Here is a 17,530-nt window from a genome sequence, read left to right as displayed (position 1 = left end):
TTAAGCTTCTCATGTCGTGTTTGCTGCTCCTAGGTTTTCCTTCCATTGTGCACGTATTCCGGTTGAGTTTGTGACTAGCGCATATCTTCTTGAAGTAGATCCCTCCAGCCTTGCGTTTTGGGTTGATTTGTTTTGTTCAGGTTGACTTGGGAACATTCATTGCATTGTTAGCTTTCTAGTTTCTTAAAGTCGTTTATCTCTTTGGTCACTTCAAATGAGATAACGGGTGTGGGCATCCTGAAAACGTCTTAGGATAAACTGTGCTATATTTGTGATACAGTATCCGTGCTTGGTAAACTCTCCATTCCCTTTCCCCCCCAACCTTCAACGAAATCTTCAAGCATCTCCCTGAACCATCTCCTCGTTTTCTCATCAGCCCAACACATATCAAGCGCATTCCTCTGTACTCTCACAACATCATCGTTGGTAAATCCTCCTTTCAACTTCAACAACGCCAGATTATCAGAGACCCAGTTACTTTCGACGTATGCTGGACTATCAGAACTGATACATATTTTGATACCAGCATCCATGAGAGTGCGCATATGTGAGAATAAGTTGGCTTCAGTGTGGTGCCGAACGTATGCCCATGGGCCTAGCAAAATTAGTTACTAGTCTGTTTTCCATATATTTTGGGAGACCCAGATTCCATGGAAGCGTAAACTCACACAGCGTCATTCCCGTCCCCTTCTCCTTGATCTTCTCCACCAGCTCACTTCTCTCGGCAGCATCCAACCCATGGTCCACTCTCTCGGCCCCAGTTCCCCCCAATTCCTCGACTACTTGACGAATATGCTCATGCGTGTCTTTTTGCGTGACATCACAATGAGCCGTCAGTTTGAAGCCATCGGCACGTACCCTCTCATACAGCTCTTTGAAAAGCAGAGGAGGCCGATCGTATTCATTGGAGTCAAGACCGATGCCAACGAACATTTCTCGATAAGGAAGGGCGAGCTCGTAGTGCTCCATTGCTGAGTCTGGAGAGAGGTCTCGTAGGAAGGAGAGAATGTAGTTTGCTTTGAGCTGATGGTTTTGTTAGTTTCTTGACTATGGGTGCTTCTCTGATACAGCTTCACAGAACAATACGAAGTCGAGTTCCAGAGAAGTCCACGGGAGTAAACAACGAAAAACGGGGAGACAAACACCCAACTTTTCCCAAGCGTCCTCCCTCGCCAACCCCAAGCCTCCTAGCACACTTTCGACGCTCACATTCCTCCTGGTATGCGCCTGAAGATCAACAAAAACCTCACAATACCTCACATTCATCCCCCTTGCCCTCTCGAAATAATCCCACGCCAAATCATAAAAATCCCTTTCCGTCCTCAAACAGTCCATACCTCCATAATACGCATCGAAGAAAGCACTGATACCAGATCCTTTGATGCTGATTGGTTCCAGGAGATTGTAGGCCGATTCAAGTTCCGAGAGGGTATGGAAAGTTTTGTTGAGGCGCGTGGATTTAGGTGGGAGGTTATTGCGGGCGGCGAGGGAGAAGCGGAGACTGGGCGTTAGGGTGCCCTCGATGTGGACGTGGAGTTCGATTTTGGGGATGGAGCTTATGAATGGGTCCGGCTTCGAGCAGATGGTTGATTTCCAGGATTGGATTGTGCTGTACGGTATTGGTCGTGCCATGGCTTAGAAGTGGTATGCGGAGGTTGATACTTTCAATCAGAAGATAGTTAAATGGGAGAAATTGCATCTCGACATGAGCTTGAGCTTCTAACTTTTGACTGTAGCTCCAGGCTACGCTAGTGCTTATTCAACACTTTCCCCTCATCTTAGCGAAAAATGGAAAGTGGGAGGAGCTTTTCTTGTTTCAAGAGCCGTCACTCTCCGCTAAGCTAGTTTGTGGATGAGACGGAGGGGGATTATAACTGTGACAACTTTGAGTCTGGTCTGTTGGAGACCTGATGTGTATAGATATCCTCCTCGTAAAATCGCTGGAAGAAACGTTTACGCTCAAGCACTATTGAGCGACCCCTCCATCGGAGACGAGAAAAAAATACATACCACATAGCTGAAAGTTCATGTGGCTAAACAAACGGCGAAGCGAGCTTGAAGTAAACAAATAATCTTTAGGACCCATCAGCCAGGACAGAAAGTCTGGAATTGAAATCAACGTTACTCTACTGTAATACTACATCCAACCATCTAACAGCTCTATGGCCCCAATTTGTACACCTAGAACACCTTTCCCCTACTCGCGACTAGAAGCCATCTGCTGAGCGACAACCTCAGCAAACCTGCCTGCTGTATTTCCTTCTTCCTGCTTCGCCTCTCCAACGGCGAGCAGCACCTTCTTGATACCGACACCAACCTGGTCCGAGCCGGTGATGTCTCTCAGCTCGTTCAGCGACTCTGCGATGTCGGATTCGCTGTCAAAGGCATTCACTTCGCGTAGTACCGCGGCGAGTTCTGCATGCGTGTTGATATTAGGGACTGCAAGTTCGCGATTAAATATTTGTTGGAGGTCGAGTTGGCGCATGATAGAACGTTGAGAGGTGGTTCCTATGATGAGGAGACGACGACCCTGGGTATTGTTAGCATCTGTATGGACCTAGATGAGTGGGTGACTTACGGCAGGAGGTTGCTTGGTGAGTAGCACCATCAAAGCTTGAAGAACTGGATTCGAGAATCTTGGCCCAATAGGTACCCACTCGATGATACGCTCAATGTTGTCTATCACAACAATATTCTGAGGCGACTTGTATGCGTCTGTGAAGACTTTACTGAGGTACTGGATCTTAGCTGCGTCACTGAAGCCAACCATGTTTTCGGCTGACACAAGCTTGATGAACGGGAAATCGGAATCTTTCGCAATCTTGGCTGCAAGCGCTGTCTTTCCTGAGCCAGGTGGACCGTGAAGTAGGACTGACAGAAGGGATGTCGTAGCCGAGTTCTTGACGAGATCAACAAATAGCCGTCCATCCTTGAGGATGTTTTCGATATATGGACTGTAGTGGAGGATACCTGCAGTCATAGCTGTCTCAAGTTCCTCTTCGGAAACACCAAACGCAGCCTTGACTTCATCAAGAGCATTGAAAAAGTCCGCTCTATTGACCTTCATGTTCTCGATGTCATCACTCACACCAGCCACCGTGCCAACCTTTACGTGGCGATTGAAGGCAAATGACGACGCCGATTTGACAAGACCGCCAATTTCTGCTCCTGAGAAGTTCTTCGTGAGATGAGCTAGCTCAGCAACATTGACATCGTGGTCCATAACGTTGTTAGCCAACATCTTGGATGTGTGAATCTTGAGGATTTGAGCTCTGCCATCCTCGTCCGGCAAAGAAATCTCCATATGAACCTCCAAACGTCCTGGACGCAGAAGAGCATCATCTATCATATCCATTCGATTGGTCATTCCAATAAGCAAGATATTGTTGAGCTGGTCAACACCATCCAACTTGGAGAGCAACTGGTTGACAACACTGTCCCCAACACCAGTTCCACCACCAGCTCCACTGCCTCTTTGCTTACACACAGCATCCAATTCATCGAAAATGATGATGTGGAGACCACTTTCGTCTCCTTTCTCCTTATACTCCTTCTCTGCATCGGCAAATAGTTTCCTAATGTTCTCTTCTGACTGACCGACATACTTATTCAAGACCTCAGGACCATTGATGACCTTCGGCTCTCTTGAGTTAAGCATCTTTCCGATCTGGCGTGCGATGAGCGTCTTTCCTGTCCCAGGTGGTCCAAAAAGCAGGATGCCTTTCACGTGCTGAATACCCAATTTCTCGATCAAGCCAGGAGGGAAAATACGAGAAGCAAAGGCTCTTCGGAAGATGGAACTAAATTCCTTATCGAGACCACCGATTCCCATGTCCTCAAACTTGAAATCCGGAGCAATGATCGAGTTAGCGGCCGGCCGCTTCGCAGATCCCTTGAGCTTGATGGGTGACTTTGCATCCTTGTAGAATGTAATAGGTGTATGTCTAGTTAGAATGCCTCTAGCCGAAGGACTCGATACGGTTGGCGCAGCCGCTGATGATTTCTCCATGCTCAGATCAACCAGCTGAACTGTCTTGACCATGAACATTAAGGGGATATTCTTCCAATCCATCAAAAGCCTCTGCCCTGGGGAGAAGATCTGATTCTCGAAATTCTTGATAAATGCATCGGCCAGGATATCTTGATCAAAAGGTTGGTCGGTGACCTTCTTCACAGAGGCAAATCCTACTTCAACATCGAGATTTCCGAGGTATGTGCTTGGGCCTTGCGAGAATGGGTCGAATGATTCGGCAACTATGGGATCCATCATTCCAACATCGCACCACGTCCGTTGAGGATCCGAAAGACTTATGCATCCTGGAGGGAACGAGTTGGTAGGTCTAGCCGTTACGACGTACCGTCCATTGAGAAGTATGTAGATATCCGAGCCGTCTCGCGATGGGGGAAAGTCTTGAGGCGATACAGCGCATCTAGTTTGGTTAGAACAAGTTCAGATATGGGAAACTTCAGTACTCACAGATTGCCAAAGATATACTGATTCGCCAGCGTCTTGTCTTCTACCTTTGCAATCCTCAATTGCACCTTTCTTGCAGGGGACGCCATTCCCCTTCCAACTGGCGGTCTCGAAGGCATAGGCTGTGACTGTCTTGGAGGCGGCGCAGGAGATCCATATCCTCCTCTTGCGTCACCATAGCCTGCTCGATCGTCATATACACCAGCCATAGGTGTGTCATCTCGTGGAGGAGGTTGAGGTGGTCGTCCGTACCCCGCTTGTTCCCTCCCAGCTTTCGGGCCCTGCCCAAAGAGATTCTGTCGAATGTTCATGATTGTCTAAGCTGGAAATGGGACTTTTAAAAGCTCATGCGCTGATTCACCGTCGAAGGATGGTAAGTAAAGGTATTCTTTGCGATTTAAGTAGATGATAATGAGGCCAGATATATTTCGAATGGCAGCCTTGTGGCAGAGCTCTGTCGTCGTCAGACTGGTCAAGGATGTTCTGGAAGTGTCCTTTGCGATGACTCCTCCTTAGAGACCAGATATCCCTCTTCTGGTAGTTAAAGCGGGCGTGATGTCGTCCAAAGTCGTTCTATCGTTCGTGATGACAAGTGTTGCAAAATGAAGCTGCCAACCTGGGTCGTTCCTGTGCTGTTGCAGCTGTTGTCTTGTGCTGGTTTGGCAGCGGGGGACAAAGCGCCTCTGACACTCGGCTTCTCTCTCTCCAACCCCAACCCCGCCGCCTGCTCCACACCAACGCAGCCTCACCTGAAGGCTCTCAGCCTCGAGTTGGATTTCTTCGTCAACGTCGCGGACCACCAATTCAAAGTCCCAATCATGCCTCTGTAAGTCTATCCAATCTGTCGACATATCGTGAAATTCTTTACAATGATCACATTGCGACTCTTGGTCTTCTGCGCATCGTTCTATCCTATTCACAAGCTAACATACAACAGCCACCTCCTAGGCAAGAAATCATGGAATGTGTACAACACCGTGAACATCGAGAAGGTCAAGCGCGATGAAGCCGCCGCCGCAGCTCTCGAAGCCGCTGAAGAGGAGCGCATGCAAGATGCCGATGCGCAACGACGTATGCAAATCTTGCGCGGCGAAGAACCCACCCCTCTAGCCATCGAAGACGCCCCCCAACCTTCGAACTCGAATCAAGATGGAGCTGGTGCAAGAGAAAGTGCACCCGGATATGGGTATGGAAGAGAAAGGAAGAGACGTAAGAAGGCTGGGGAGAACGATACCGACTTCGAGATGCGCATGGCCGCAGAGGATAGAGACCAAGTCAGGGAGATAGACAAACAGCTCGTCCTACGTAAACCGACAGAAGCACCCCTGGTGGACCAACGAGGAAACATATCTCTTTTCCCAGAGACTATACCTTCAAGCTCTAAAGTGGCAGAGAAGAACCCTGAGGCTGAGCGTGAAGCAGCGCGGAAGAAGAAGGAGTATGAAGATCAATACACAATGCGGTTTTCCAACGCAGCGGGCTTCAAGCAGGGATTAGAGAAGCCCTGGTATGCATTGAGTTTCGAAGAGAAGGAGGCCATTATTGATGCCGCAAGTGAGGAAAGAAGAGAAGAAAAGGCTCTGAGAAGGACAGAGAAGAGAGAAGACAGGAAAGAGGCCAAAGAGAAAGCCAGATTTGCAAATAATTTTGACACCAAAGGCAAAGAGGATTACGGCAGAGAAATCCCACAGAAGGATGTTTGGGGTAACGAGGATCCCAGGAGGCAGGAGAGGGCCCTAAAAAGGATGGTTGATAATGACCCGTTGGCTATGATGAAGGCGGGTGCTAGGCAGGTTAGGCAAGTTGAGAAGGAGAGGAAGGCTCTAATGGAAGAGAGGGAAAGGGAGCTCAAGGAGTTAGAACGTGCAGAGAGGAGGAAGAGGAAAGAACGGCGGCGGGAAAGAGACGAGCTGGATGGCTTCAGCTTGGATGGTCCAAACCATCAGTCGGAAGACTCTGAGCGGAGGAGGAAGAGAAAGAGGCGCCACCATGAGGAAGATGGCTCTGAAGACGGAGAGTCGATTGAGTTCATACTGGATACAAAAGAAAAGAGATCCTCGTCCAGTCGACATGGCGATAGGGAAAGAGAGAGTGAAAAAGACAGGGAGAGGAGGCACAGACACAAGGAGTCTAGAAGGAGTTCTCATCGTGAAGAGGACCGGCATAGACATAGACATAGGTCTAGGCACCATGATTAGTGTTTAATAGTAGAAGTACAATACAGCAGTATATTGAAACCAACCATCTTGTATCATTTGCCACTGGGTATCCCATTACAAGTTCCTACGCCACCCAAGCATCCCAAAAGCCAGACCACCTCCCTTCACTCCAAAAAAAATCAAGCATCATCAATCATCACTCCCCTCAACTCCTCACCCTCACACAATTTCCTCACCTCCTCACCCGCCGCCCCCTCCGCAATCACCCTCCTAATCTCCTCCAACAACTTCCCACCGACCCCGTCCTTCCTCTCACTATAAACATCCACCCCCGGCGGCGTAAACATACTCTTCTCAAACCACGTCACCACCCAAGCCTCCTTCCTTCCCTCCCCATCCACAAATTCCCCCCACCCCAAAATCTCCCAATGACTACTCGCAACCTTCAACCAGCCCCTCCCCCGCCAATTCCACGCCGCCCCACCGGAAACACTATCATCAGGCGTATCTACCCCGCGTATACTCTTCGGCTGCGGCATCCATGTCTTTTCCGTTGGCTCGCTGCAGACTTCGTCGTCGATGAGGAGGGGTGAGGTGGGCGTGGCGCGGGGGAGGAGTTTGTACGTTATGCGGACGTTCTTTGCTTTGCGCCACATGGGGAGGGTGGAGTGTGTTACGGTCCAGGTGCGTTCAAGCCATTGTAGGGGAGGGGCCTGCCACTGCCGCGACGAGGTTTGTTTCTGCTGTGCTTCTACTCCTGCTGCTCCTGAGTGTGTTTGTGTGGGTGGCACTTTGTTGTGGACAGATGGCGCGCGGAGGATAACTGCTGTTGGGATTTGGGCTTCGGTCTGCGAAGGCTGAGATTGTGCTTCTGTTGGGGTTGGCTCTGCCATTTTGTGCTCCGTACTTAAGCCGAGATCTAGTCTGGCAATTAAATTGTCTTGCTCGAGCTCTGGGCTGGCAGACCTAGGTACTTTTGGAGCTTTAGTTGCTGGTTTGTTGTTGAGTTGAGGTTGAGGGCTGGATGGGCGAGGCTAGATGAACCTGAGACAGACGTCACTGGCGCTCGGCAAGACGCTTGTTTCAGGGGCAACGAGGCGGTCCCCTTGCAATCCTTGCTGGCTTTTGAAAAGGGCACAAGTCTACACAGTCTCTCCTTATTGTCCATAGATGTATTCGATTCCGTACGAAGAAAACTATGATGCACAGAGTCACATAATTATGCCAAGAAGCCTTTCCCCAAACCATATCTTACCAGCCATACGAATTGTTTGTTTATCTTTCGCTTATTTTACATCTGATTTATGCAGCCCTGTTTAAAAAACTGGTCCGCTGTACCATCACAAATTGGTTGGATGGATACCACCGCCCTTCGCAGGAGCAATGTCCATTTGAAGTTTACATTGCTCCTACCAAGTTTTTAAGTGGCAATGGTGATCTGAAGCATGGACTCTCCATTCGAGTTTACTACATGTCACATAGAAGGGCAAAGAAGACAAGTATTGTAGCTAGAAGCTCATATGTAATTTTTCAATTCTGCTCTCATCTCAATTCCCAGAGCAGAACATCTCCCACCACAACAGGTATATCACAATGGGTGCTTGCTCCGTTCCTACTCTCGCGCTCAAAACAGGGTATAACCGTCCATTCCATCCCATCCCATCCCATCCATTTCTCGAACCACGCCCCCAAAACAAAATGCAATGCAAACCACTCTCAGCATCCCAGGCCTCTTCCCATCCACTCCCATCCCATTTACACCCAGATAACGCAACAGCAAAGCCAGTGATAGCTCATCCCCACAACAATAATCTCTACTCCCCGTACATCATGCCTGAAAACCTTACATATGTATGCCAGCTCTCGTTCATACGACAACAGCAAAAATAGAAAAGAAAATTCGTGTGTATCATGACCGATAACCGTAGGTGTAATAATTAAACGAAAAGAGAGGCCGTCGAGCCATGGCAGAGTTAATAAGAACAAACAGAGAATGTAATGACTGTAGCAAAGCGCACATGCACCAAAAAAGAGAAATATTAAGAACAAGGCCCAAAAATCCGAATCCGAAGTTATTACAAGAAGTAGGTCCACCTTGATGGAGTGAAGTTGTGAGATCCGGGAAGGTAGGTTGGTTCAAGGCGAGGATACAGCGGAGGTGTAGACTGATGGTGCGAAGATTTCGATATATGATTGTTGAGGATGACTTGCAACCGATCATTCAATGACCTTGCCATATCTCGAAATCTCGTTGTCGCTCAAAGCAGCCATCCACAAACATCTCTCAGTGATTCCCTCGATTGGTAAGAACCTGTACAGTGAACTAGCCTCCAGCAACCTCAGAAGATTCTTCACGATCGTAGCATCTGTACGACAGCGTTCGAAGTTGATTAGAGGCTCCGTCGTTGGTGTGCTGGCAATCTGACTTGGTCTTTCAGAGTTAACTAGAAGGTCGTGTGTGTAGATTCCAACGAAGGGAATACATCCTTGATCCGCTCCAGCACCTTCCATCTCGGCTCGAAGGTTGTGGAAATTATGAGTTGGTGTGACGAGTATTTCCAGTTGTCTCAAAGTCTCCTTATCGGCGGCCGGAACATATGCCCATGTCTTGGTAAGACGGGAAATGTCTTTCGAGGTGAGAGCAACTGTCAGTTGGGTCATAGTCGCGAAGTTGCGGTATCTGCGACAATGTGCTGCAATGTGGATATACTTGATGATGCAACGAACACGCTCTCCCAGGTCTTGAGTAAGAACACATTCAGAAACTGCCCACTTCACCATCAGATTGAAACGTGCGATGACAACCTCCACACCACGGGGTTCTGAGAGTCGCAGGAACTCGACCCATGACCGCGACTCAGTTGAGACATCCTTCCATCGCATTTCGATCAAATCCTTCCAATCAATTTCATTGAGAGCATCCTTCTCAATCAAAGTAAATTGTTGAGCTAGGACCTGCGAGTCAAATGCAAGGATGAAAGGCAGATGCACTGAAGTCTTCCGAGAGGGCTCAGGTATGCGGTGGGATCGTAATGGGTCAACTATGGTTGGAGATGCGCCCCTTTCCCCGCCAAATTCCTTCGAGAAGGCTCCCGTGGGGGTGATCTCTGGCGTCGGAGGAAGCGTGCTGTGTGAATATTGGAGTTGCTTCTCATTGACCCTTGGGAGATATGTTGGTTGCGGGCCAAGATTCAGAGCCTGAACCAAAGTGATTGGTGGAGAGGGGGTTTGACGAAGAGGGTGAGAGAGCTCAATCTCCTTGACGACAGTACCAGGTCGCATGGGAGGGAAGGATTGCGCACCAGAGCCTTGCTCGGTATACTCGATTCGTGAGATGATCTCCATCGACATTTCAGATGAAAGATCACTCTTGGCGTCACTGTCACTGTCCAAGAAAGACTCGTGAGTGGTGCTTGGCCTTGCGTCACCCGTGGGGACTCTCCTCATACTGTCAGTTTCTTCAATGAAGTCAAAGGAATTGACATGAGATGACTCTGGAGTCTGCATGTTATGTTCTTGTCGCTCATTGCTTGGTCCACGAAGAATAGAGTGCTCTGACCAATCCCGTTGCCTTCTCTCAAATCCATCTTCAGTTAGACCCCGCTCCAGGAGTGGGATAGAATTATACGACTCTATAGATCTTGTTGGTTTGAGTTCTGGTGGCGGTTGCATTCCTTTGGGTCGATACACCATAGGCTTTAGTTCTTCGAGGCCTTGGCGTTGCTGTGGGCGGTACGTTGGTAATTCAGGTGATGGCTTGGAAACACCTGGCTCAATGATGTGTCGTTGTCGATGTCGTCGCTTTTCCTCTTCGTCCTCTTGTAGGGCCAAGGTACCGGCATCATATGGAGGTCGGCCGAAGCTGTTGTGCTGAATTGGGACATCTCGAGCTTGCTTTGGGCCGGAAGTATCAGATCGACGCTTCTCAAATTTTCCCTCTAGTTTGGCCAGTGCTGACTCAACTCCGCCGTCATCGTCAATATCATCTGGGATTTGAGCCAACATCTGAGCCTCCTTCTCGAATGAAGGGCGCATTACTGGTTGAGACGAATGTGTACTGAAGAGCGAGACATGAGGCTTGGGCGCGGGTTCAGCCATTGCACCGAGTGAGAAAGTCTGGTCGTTAACATCAATTTGATCGTAACCGCTGTTCCTAACATCAACATAGTCGCTCGATCGGTGGCCTAACAAATATGAACTACGGATTGACTCGGAGTATGTCGTTAATGATCCGGTTGACATTGGCCGTCGAAGTTGATGAATGCCGAGGTCTCCTACATTCGAAACTGCCCTCAAGTCTCCACCAGGTCGTCTACGAAGAACGCGGAGAGGCATTGGAACAGAGGGGATGTGAGATAGCTGTTCAACGTCCTCGGACTCCGAGAAAGTAGTAGCATCAAAGCTGCGTTCACTCCGATGCCTTGTAAAGCCGCTGTGGAATGAGGCATAGCGGCGCAATGATACGGACTTTTTCGAACGATAGGACAGGCCTCTTGGATTGTGCATGCCAAGTCTTCCAGGAGGTCTGTGACTCGGAGATCGTTCATCGTCTCTTGAAGGCCGGGAGTCTACTACCAGAGAAGGCGTTCCTTCAAACGAGTGTGATCGGTTCCTAGTGTGCTCCCCAAGCAGATGAGAAGATCGCCTTGGTGTGCCTAGAGTCGCATCAGGGGGAGTAGACGGAGGTGTAAGTCCTCCAGAAGGATGCATGTAAGCATCTGGGAAGGTATCCATGGAACGATTGAGAGGCAAAGCGCCAGTCATCAATGGCAGGTCCATTGGTGGAGTGTCATCAACAATAACAATAGACTTGCTGCCGGTTGTCATCTGGCTAAGCGGCGCTCTCTGGTTGATGGGTTGGGTGTCATCGAATGTCGTGTCTGGTGCCATGGAAGAATACTGCAGACCTAGGTCATGCTCACCGCTGTCGGTTTTGCCGTAGTCTGCATGTCGTTGACGAGCTTCGGCCTCAGCTTCAGCTTCAGCATCCTCCCTCACGGCCTTCTTGAAGTCCTCGGCTATTTCAGCACCTAGCAGATCGATTCGCATAGGTGCCCTGGTACCCGTGGTTCGAGATCGAGCTTGTGGTACAACGGCCGTTCCAGGGAGCCGATTGATGGTCGCGCCTCGAACACCAAGTGGTGGAATGTTTGGGAAGCTCCCTTGGGTTGGAGAAGCATTGGGGCTTCCACCAGTCCTGGTACTAAGGGCACGGCGCACGCTCCCAAGTAACCTCTTCATTCCCGGGCCAGACATTGCAGAAGGGCCTTTTTGATCAGATGGAAATCCTGGGAAGAAGGTAGTTGCACGGTTCATTTCTGCAGGTGTACTGGGAGCAATGACGTCGACGAAGGCTTGTCCTGGCGGGAAGAGGTTACCCCTGACAATACTACCAGCGTACGGTAGAGCCAGGAACAACTCGGTGCTTTTGAATATAACTTTCTGTACAGGCTGCTGTGGCTGCTGCTGCACACGGCGGTCTCTAAACGAATCCGAAAAACTTGCGCTACGCTTGTGAGCATGCACCGGACGAACTCGTTTGCCTGTCAAGGCTTTTGGAGTGGTGGCAATGGGAGGAGCGGCGTCGTATATAGAACTGGCTGGCACTGGATGGGCACCCAAAGGCTGGTTGTTGCCAGGACGTTGCCGGGAGGGGAAAGAGCATGAGATGAAGTCCTCGCTGACTATACTTGAAGGAGATTGTGGCCGTCGATCGTATGCAGCCTCAACAGGAGCCGTCGAAGCATGTCGTGGGACAACAACGGAGTTCAGATGGCCGGCTCTCGAAACATCCGCGAAGAAATTCCTTCCATCTGTGGCAGTATTTACCGGTTCCGTAAAGTCAGGTTCAATAATCCCATCTAGCCGTGGAGGTCCATCAGGGTGAATTTGCCAGAAGCTTGGATCTAGATTTGGATTCCTGGAACCAGCAACTCCACCAGGTGAAATCGGGACTTCTGTGCCCAATTCCACCTCAAACTCCGGGCCATCCCAGTACAAGGCGCATACTCTTCTCCAGCACTTCTTCAGTTCCCCCAATATCTTCAGCGGAATCTTCGTGCGCACGGGATCCTGAGAAAGCTCCGTCACAAAGCCATTCAGCAGATAGCAGAATGACCTGCGCAGGTCGTAGTCTACAACATAGTCATCCAGAAAGTAATTGAGAATCCAGTGTCGGATAGCAACGAATGTTCTGACCCTAACCACAGTGCCAGTCTCGTCATCCCTAGCCAATGCCCATCTCAGACGGGCTATAAGCATACATAGAAGGTCGCTTGTCTCCAGAAACGAGCGGAAGGTTAAGAAAAAGTCGGATAGAAGATCATAATCCACAAACGTAGGAGAAGTGATTTCAGCAACAAGGCGAGCTGGAGTTGCTGCTCTGATTCCTCCACCTACGGAATACCGAACGACAGAAGGATGGTCACATGCTGGCTTGAATGTAAGGTCATCGAACATCTCGGGAACAATTGCGATCGGCTTCCGAACAACTCCAGGGTTTGGGAAGGTACCGGTCAGAGGGGTTGGCATGGCTGGGTAATGAGGTTGAGGCGACGCGTCCGAATGTCGTCGAGAGAGGATGCCGGTAGGTCTATGCGAACTTGGTACCCTTGACGAGAAGACACTCGACCGCACATCATCCGTGGTGGTATATGACGAGCCTCGCAAGAAAGCTGTTCCCCTCGTGCTGAACCTCGGCGTTCCAAGCTTGTACGAAGGGATGGGGACCTCCAGTGTCGGAATGCCCACAAATTCCTCAGCAGGCTTAGGTCCAGTCCCAGGTCTCTCTATCACAACCTTAAATGCGCCAGCGTCCGAGTCTAATACTGGCAATTGCTGCTCCTCAACGGTAGATTCTGATTGAGCGCGTTGATGACGCGATTTGGGTGCATTTGAGGCGCTTGGAAAGTAGGCTTTGTTTCCATTTACAGTTGTTGTCGGCGATCGTGAAGGTGTCCACAAGCTATCACGTTGATCATCTTCGACTCCACTATCGTTGCGCGCTACTAATGCATCGAGACCTGCGGTACTGGGAGGTGTTATAGGGAAAACAAATGATGGCTGGGGATACCGTTGATTAGAAGGACGGATGGTTGGACTACGTTGGTGTGTCAGCGTCTGGTTTTGGTAGAAACATTATGCCTTGTCGCGAGGAAACAACGACATCATCGACCATGAGTGCTCGGCTTACCGTAAGTATATCTTGCCATTATTCCCAACCTTCGCAACGGTAAATTGGCGACCTTCTCGACCAGCAGAACCTCCATCGGGCGTGATGTCGATTTTCATGTCTTCCGCCTCCCTCCTGGCCCTCCGAATCATACTATTTTCCTTGCGCAACCCCGCCTGTAATTGTTTCTTCCTCATCAATTCGGGCGAACTTGTCCCAGTGGGTCTCGTTCGCGGTGCTGGCGCAAGAGTAATTCCATTCTTGGGCAACCTGTCGACCTCTTTCACAGTTGTCTCGATTCGATTGGACCTAGGGAAGCGTCCCCGTGGGGAGAGACGGTCTCGCTGTCGCTGTCGCAGACTCTCGGGCGTGTGAGTCCTGGCCAATTGTGAAGCCGGGACAGAGGCGGCCTCGGCCTCCATCTTGACTCTCCGTCACCAACAGCCCTCCTCAACAGCTTCGACCCTTTCCAGATTTGTGATACATGGATGGCGATGAGCTTGAATTGTTGAACGGGCAGTCGTCCTAGAGAAGAGAAACTGGTCGAAAGAGAATGTGGGTGCAACTGGTGGGTATGTAAGTAAGGGGAGGAGGGAAGAGGGAACGACAGAACAGGGCGATGTCAAAGTGGTAGGGAAGGAAGGTACGTGGTTGGATGGATGTTGCTGTCGGAGTGCAGCGAGAGTCGAGCACAGTGCAGCGCGCAGCGTGCAGGACAGGAAGGAGGGCAGGAGACCAGGGTGCCATGGGTAGTGAAGACTGCTAAGACTGGCTGGTCAGGGGAGTTGAGGACTTCCGTTGGACGGCAGTGAGTAGTGCAGCGTGAAATTGCAGGGGATGTCGCTGCCCCGAGCAATAAAGGGGGCATTGGGCATCGCATCGCATCACATCACATAAATCATGATCTAAACCGCTGCTTAGGGGGGGGCTATTAACAGCCAGATCCCGGCCCGTCAAAGAGTGCCCATCAGGCATGAGCGCTGCCTGGGAGATTGGCACAGCGCATTTAGGGTTTTGTTGTACTGTATCGATGTCTATCAGTCAATCAATCCGATTCTACTGTAGACTCCGTGGTGTTGGGATCTGGGGTTGGGAATTGTTGTGCGTCAACAACCGAAAGACGTGAGCGAGAAGACGAGAAAGGTGCGAACGAAGTGAGCCATGTGGGCATAGGTAGGTAATGTGGGCAAGCTGACAAGCATGGGATTGACTCGACTGGCCTAGGCGCGCAGTGCGAATTGATTCGGCAGTGAGAGGACGGAAGGGAGGGAAGGGAGGGAAGGGGAGGGAAGGGAAGGGATGGGGATGCAAAAGTCAAAATAGAAGCCGGGAGTCAGCCCTCGTGCGCATTCCAACCTTACCTACCTTACCTTACCTTACTATGTCTTCTCGTGTCGAGAGGACGAAAGGACAACAGGGCAACAATGATAGCACACTGGATGATCATCATAGTTGATGGTTACATTGAAGTTGCTCTTTGAAAAAGTGAAGCAATCCCCATCCATCCAACACCCAGAGGCCCGCCTCCGACGTCGCCGGAGTACCTTTTGTTTGTCTCGCCTTGTGACTGAGACTTCTGCCCCTCAGTGCTGTTGGTGATGGCCGACTAATGGACAGCAATTGGAACCGGAGGCTGAAAAGCCAAAGCCAAAACCTAAGCCAAAGTCAGTCGAACCAGTCAGGTTAGTCATTTCGTTCCTCCCCGTAGAGCTTCTAGCCTTCGTCCAGTCCTAGCTAGGAAAGAGACCAGTTTTTCGAGACTCCAGAGCCAGCCGATCTCCATTTCTCGTGTTGATGGCGATATATCTGTAGCTGATTCATGCAGGCCATCTCCTCGCCATGACGCACAGATGGTTGATGAAGAGGCTCCTCCATTATTCTTATCCTTCGCTCAGCAATTGTTGACAAGCAATGCTGTGCTTCGATTCGCCGACTTTGTGCCCCGTCGAACCAACAGATTCTTCTCAGCAACGACATTGCCCAATTCAGCGCCTTGCCTCGACAGATATACCATGAATTTGTGGCGGGTGAAAGGGGACGGACGGAATCACCAGATCTTGACCAATGGCCACCCTTCACGACACGACAGACAGGCTTCAATGCCTCAATGCTCGCGTCTTCTTTGGGCACCGTTGTGACGGTGCAGCACGATCACAATATCCCCTTTAGTTAGCAAATCGACGGCTTACCAGACTTTGCCCATGAAAGACCGGCAAAATGAGGACATCCTCGGTGCCCCAGGGACCCTACTCTAGGAAGGACACACGCAATCCAGCCACAACGTGCTGGGTGGAAGTATCCCGTAGCTGGGAGGGCACACGGTTCGGCAGCGAGGAGATGCAAGTGATTCGATTCTCTCTGCAGGCAGGTTCCAGATGAATCCTCTAATCTCACGAACCCTCAATCGATCTGACCACTTTCTTGGACCACGACTCACATGTTCGCGCATCAGTCAACAACGCTCGCTCATCAGCGGTACCTTTCGTACTTCCGTACAGACTACAGTACAAATCTCAGAAAAGCGGCCCTCCGGAACCCAGCGCACTGGACACGAGATTTCCGCGCCCGCTTTCTCAGGAACTTGGCCAACGGCAGCGCAGCTCCAGGGATCCCTCTACGGAGTAGAAAGAGAGTCTAACCGACACGCCGGCGACGACGGAAGCCTGGCAAGACATCCACGCGAGAGGTAAGTTAAACCCAAGCGAGGCTACGCCCGTTGCACTACGGAGCTACTTGGTATTTATGCCTGACGACATCCATATTAGGAGTTATGCACGCACGAGATCGTCATGAGTCTCGCCCACTACTACTTGTCCAATCAGACTAGCAGTCCTGTGAAGAAGTTCTTTGAAGAATCTGAAATGCCCGGATAATAACAAACACAGGGTGACCCGGACGACAAAGAAATCACTCTTGCATACCGTATTCCAATGGCGTTTTCATACTACGAAATATTTAACGCAAATTCGTGATGCATCATGCAGTTGTAGATATGCCCCCACGCCTTTCCCTTGCCTATCCACCTCGTTCGTCAATCCCCCTGATTCCAACGAACTGGACCTTTCCCATCTCCTTCTCGATATTCGAACCATCCCCACCTATCAGAGCCTCGATTCTCCTCTTTCTCCTTTCCCGATTCAGCAATGCCTTCCTTCCTTCCCGTCTCCTCAATCTCTGTTACACCTTTCCGGCGCAGGTTCAAAAGACATCAAAAGGAAAAATGAAAATCCACAAAAGAAGTCCGCTGAAACTCCACAATCTATCCCACCCCCACGAGTCGCTCCAATTCCAAACCTGGCGCATCCTCCATCAAGTTATGGCAAGTTTTGAGCGCCCGCCAAAAGGCTCGGCGGCCCAGACTGTCGGGACTTATGTCAGACACACTTACCCGCTGTCAATAAAGCTATCATATTCCAACTTGCTCGGATACCAACTAATAACACGATGACTGGGGAATGCAAACCAAGGACAAGGACAAGAACAAGAAACCCGTCAATATCAAGAAAAGCAACATATTGCAGGATCACACCAAATTTTCGGACCCACAATCTTACGATGTCTTCAGATGAAGCATCCAAGCAAACCTTCTTTGTGATCAGATCTACCGCCGCGTCAAGATGACAGCCGCAGAACTATGCTAACGCGCCATCAAACTTTCAAGAAATAGAGCAATGGTTTTATTCTTTTGCATTTGTTTTCCGCATAGAACAGATGTAACCTAACGAA

At 50.1% G+C, this 17,530-nt stretch overlaps 5 protein-coding genes across 5 annotated transcripts; 1 reads left to right on the top strand and 4 right to left on the bottom strand.

The window, feature by feature from the left end:
- Positions 1 to 263: 263 nt before the first annotated feature.
- On the bottom strand, positions 264 to 1,632 carry ONS95_005650 (uncharacterized protein; the record flags this gene model as incomplete). Its single annotated transcript, XM_058499070.1, has 3 exons — positions 264 to 595; positions 669 to 1,023; positions 1,144 to 1,632. 3 exons carry the CDS (start codon positions 1,630 to 1,632, stop codon positions 264 to 266), a joined length of 1,176 nt encoding a protein of 391 aa, XP_058351337.1.
- A 565-nt stretch (positions 1,633 to 2,197) lies between these two features.
- Positions 2,198 to 4,785, bottom strand: SEC18 (transport between ER and Golgi ATPase protein; the record flags this gene model as incomplete). Its single annotated transcript, XM_058499069.1, has 3 exons — positions 2,198 to 2,530; positions 2,579 to 4,430; positions 4,478 to 4,785. 3 exons carry the CDS (start codon positions 4,783 to 4,785, stop codon positions 2,198 to 2,200), a joined length of 2,493 nt encoding a protein of 830 aa, XP_058351336.1.
- Positions 4,786 to 5,060: 275 nt separating this feature from the next.
- ONS95_005648 (uncharacterized protein) lies at positions 5,061 to 6,712 on the top strand. Its single transcript, XM_058499068.1, has 2 exons — positions 5,061 to 5,300; positions 5,412 to 6,712. Exons 1-2 carry the CDS (start codon positions 5,077 to 5,079, stop codon positions 6,670 to 6,672), a joined length of 1,485 nt encoding a protein of 494 aa, XP_058351335.1. The 5' UTR covers positions 5,061 to 5,076; the 3' UTR covers positions 6,673 to 6,712.
- A 100-nt stretch (positions 6,713 to 6,812) lies between these two features.
- ONS95_005647 (uncharacterized protein) lies at positions 6,813 to 7,526 on the bottom strand (the record flags this gene model as incomplete). Its single annotated transcript, XM_058499067.1, has 1 exon — positions 6,813 to 7,526. The coding sequence occupies one exon, from the start codon at positions 7,524 to 7,526 to the stop codon at positions 6,813 to 6,815; it is 714 nt and encodes a 237-aa protein (XP_058351334.1).
- A 1,324-nt stretch (positions 7,527 to 8,850) lies between these two features.
- LTE1 (Guanine nucleotide exchange factor lte1) lies at positions 8,851 to 14,226 on the bottom strand (the record flags this gene model as incomplete). The annotated part of the gene is made up of 2 exons (XM_058499066.1): positions 8,851 to 13,732; positions 13,826 to 14,226. The coding sequence occupies 2 exons, from the start codon at positions 14,224 to 14,226 to the stop codon at positions 8,851 to 8,853; spliced, it is 5,283 nt and encodes a 1,760-aa protein (XP_058351333.1).
- Positions 14,227 to 17,530: the final 3,304 nt, after the last annotated feature.

The sequence above is a fragment of the Cadophora gregata genome (assembly GCF_030347475.1).
Source record: "Cadophora gregata isolate MNR1 chromosome Unknown scaffold_16, whole genome shotgun sequence".
In the NCBI taxonomy this organism is placed as follows: Eukaryota; Fungi; Ascomycota; class Leotiomycetes; order Helotiales; family Ploettnerulaceae; genus Cadophora; species Cadophora gregata.
Note: the sequence above shows the minus strand (reverse complement) of the source record. Positions and strands in the feature narration are given on the sequence as shown.

Bases quoted from the DNA above. Each gene is read 5' to 3' on its own strand.
- ONS95_005648 (XM_058499068.1), top strand. From the start codon at position 5,077: ATGAAGCTGCCAACCTGGGTCGTTCCTGTGCTGTTGCAGCTGTTGTCT. The intron at 5,301-5,411 runs GTAAGTCTATCC...AACATACAACAG, and splicing joins AAAGTCCCAATCATGCCTCT to CCACCTCCTAGGCAAGAAAT.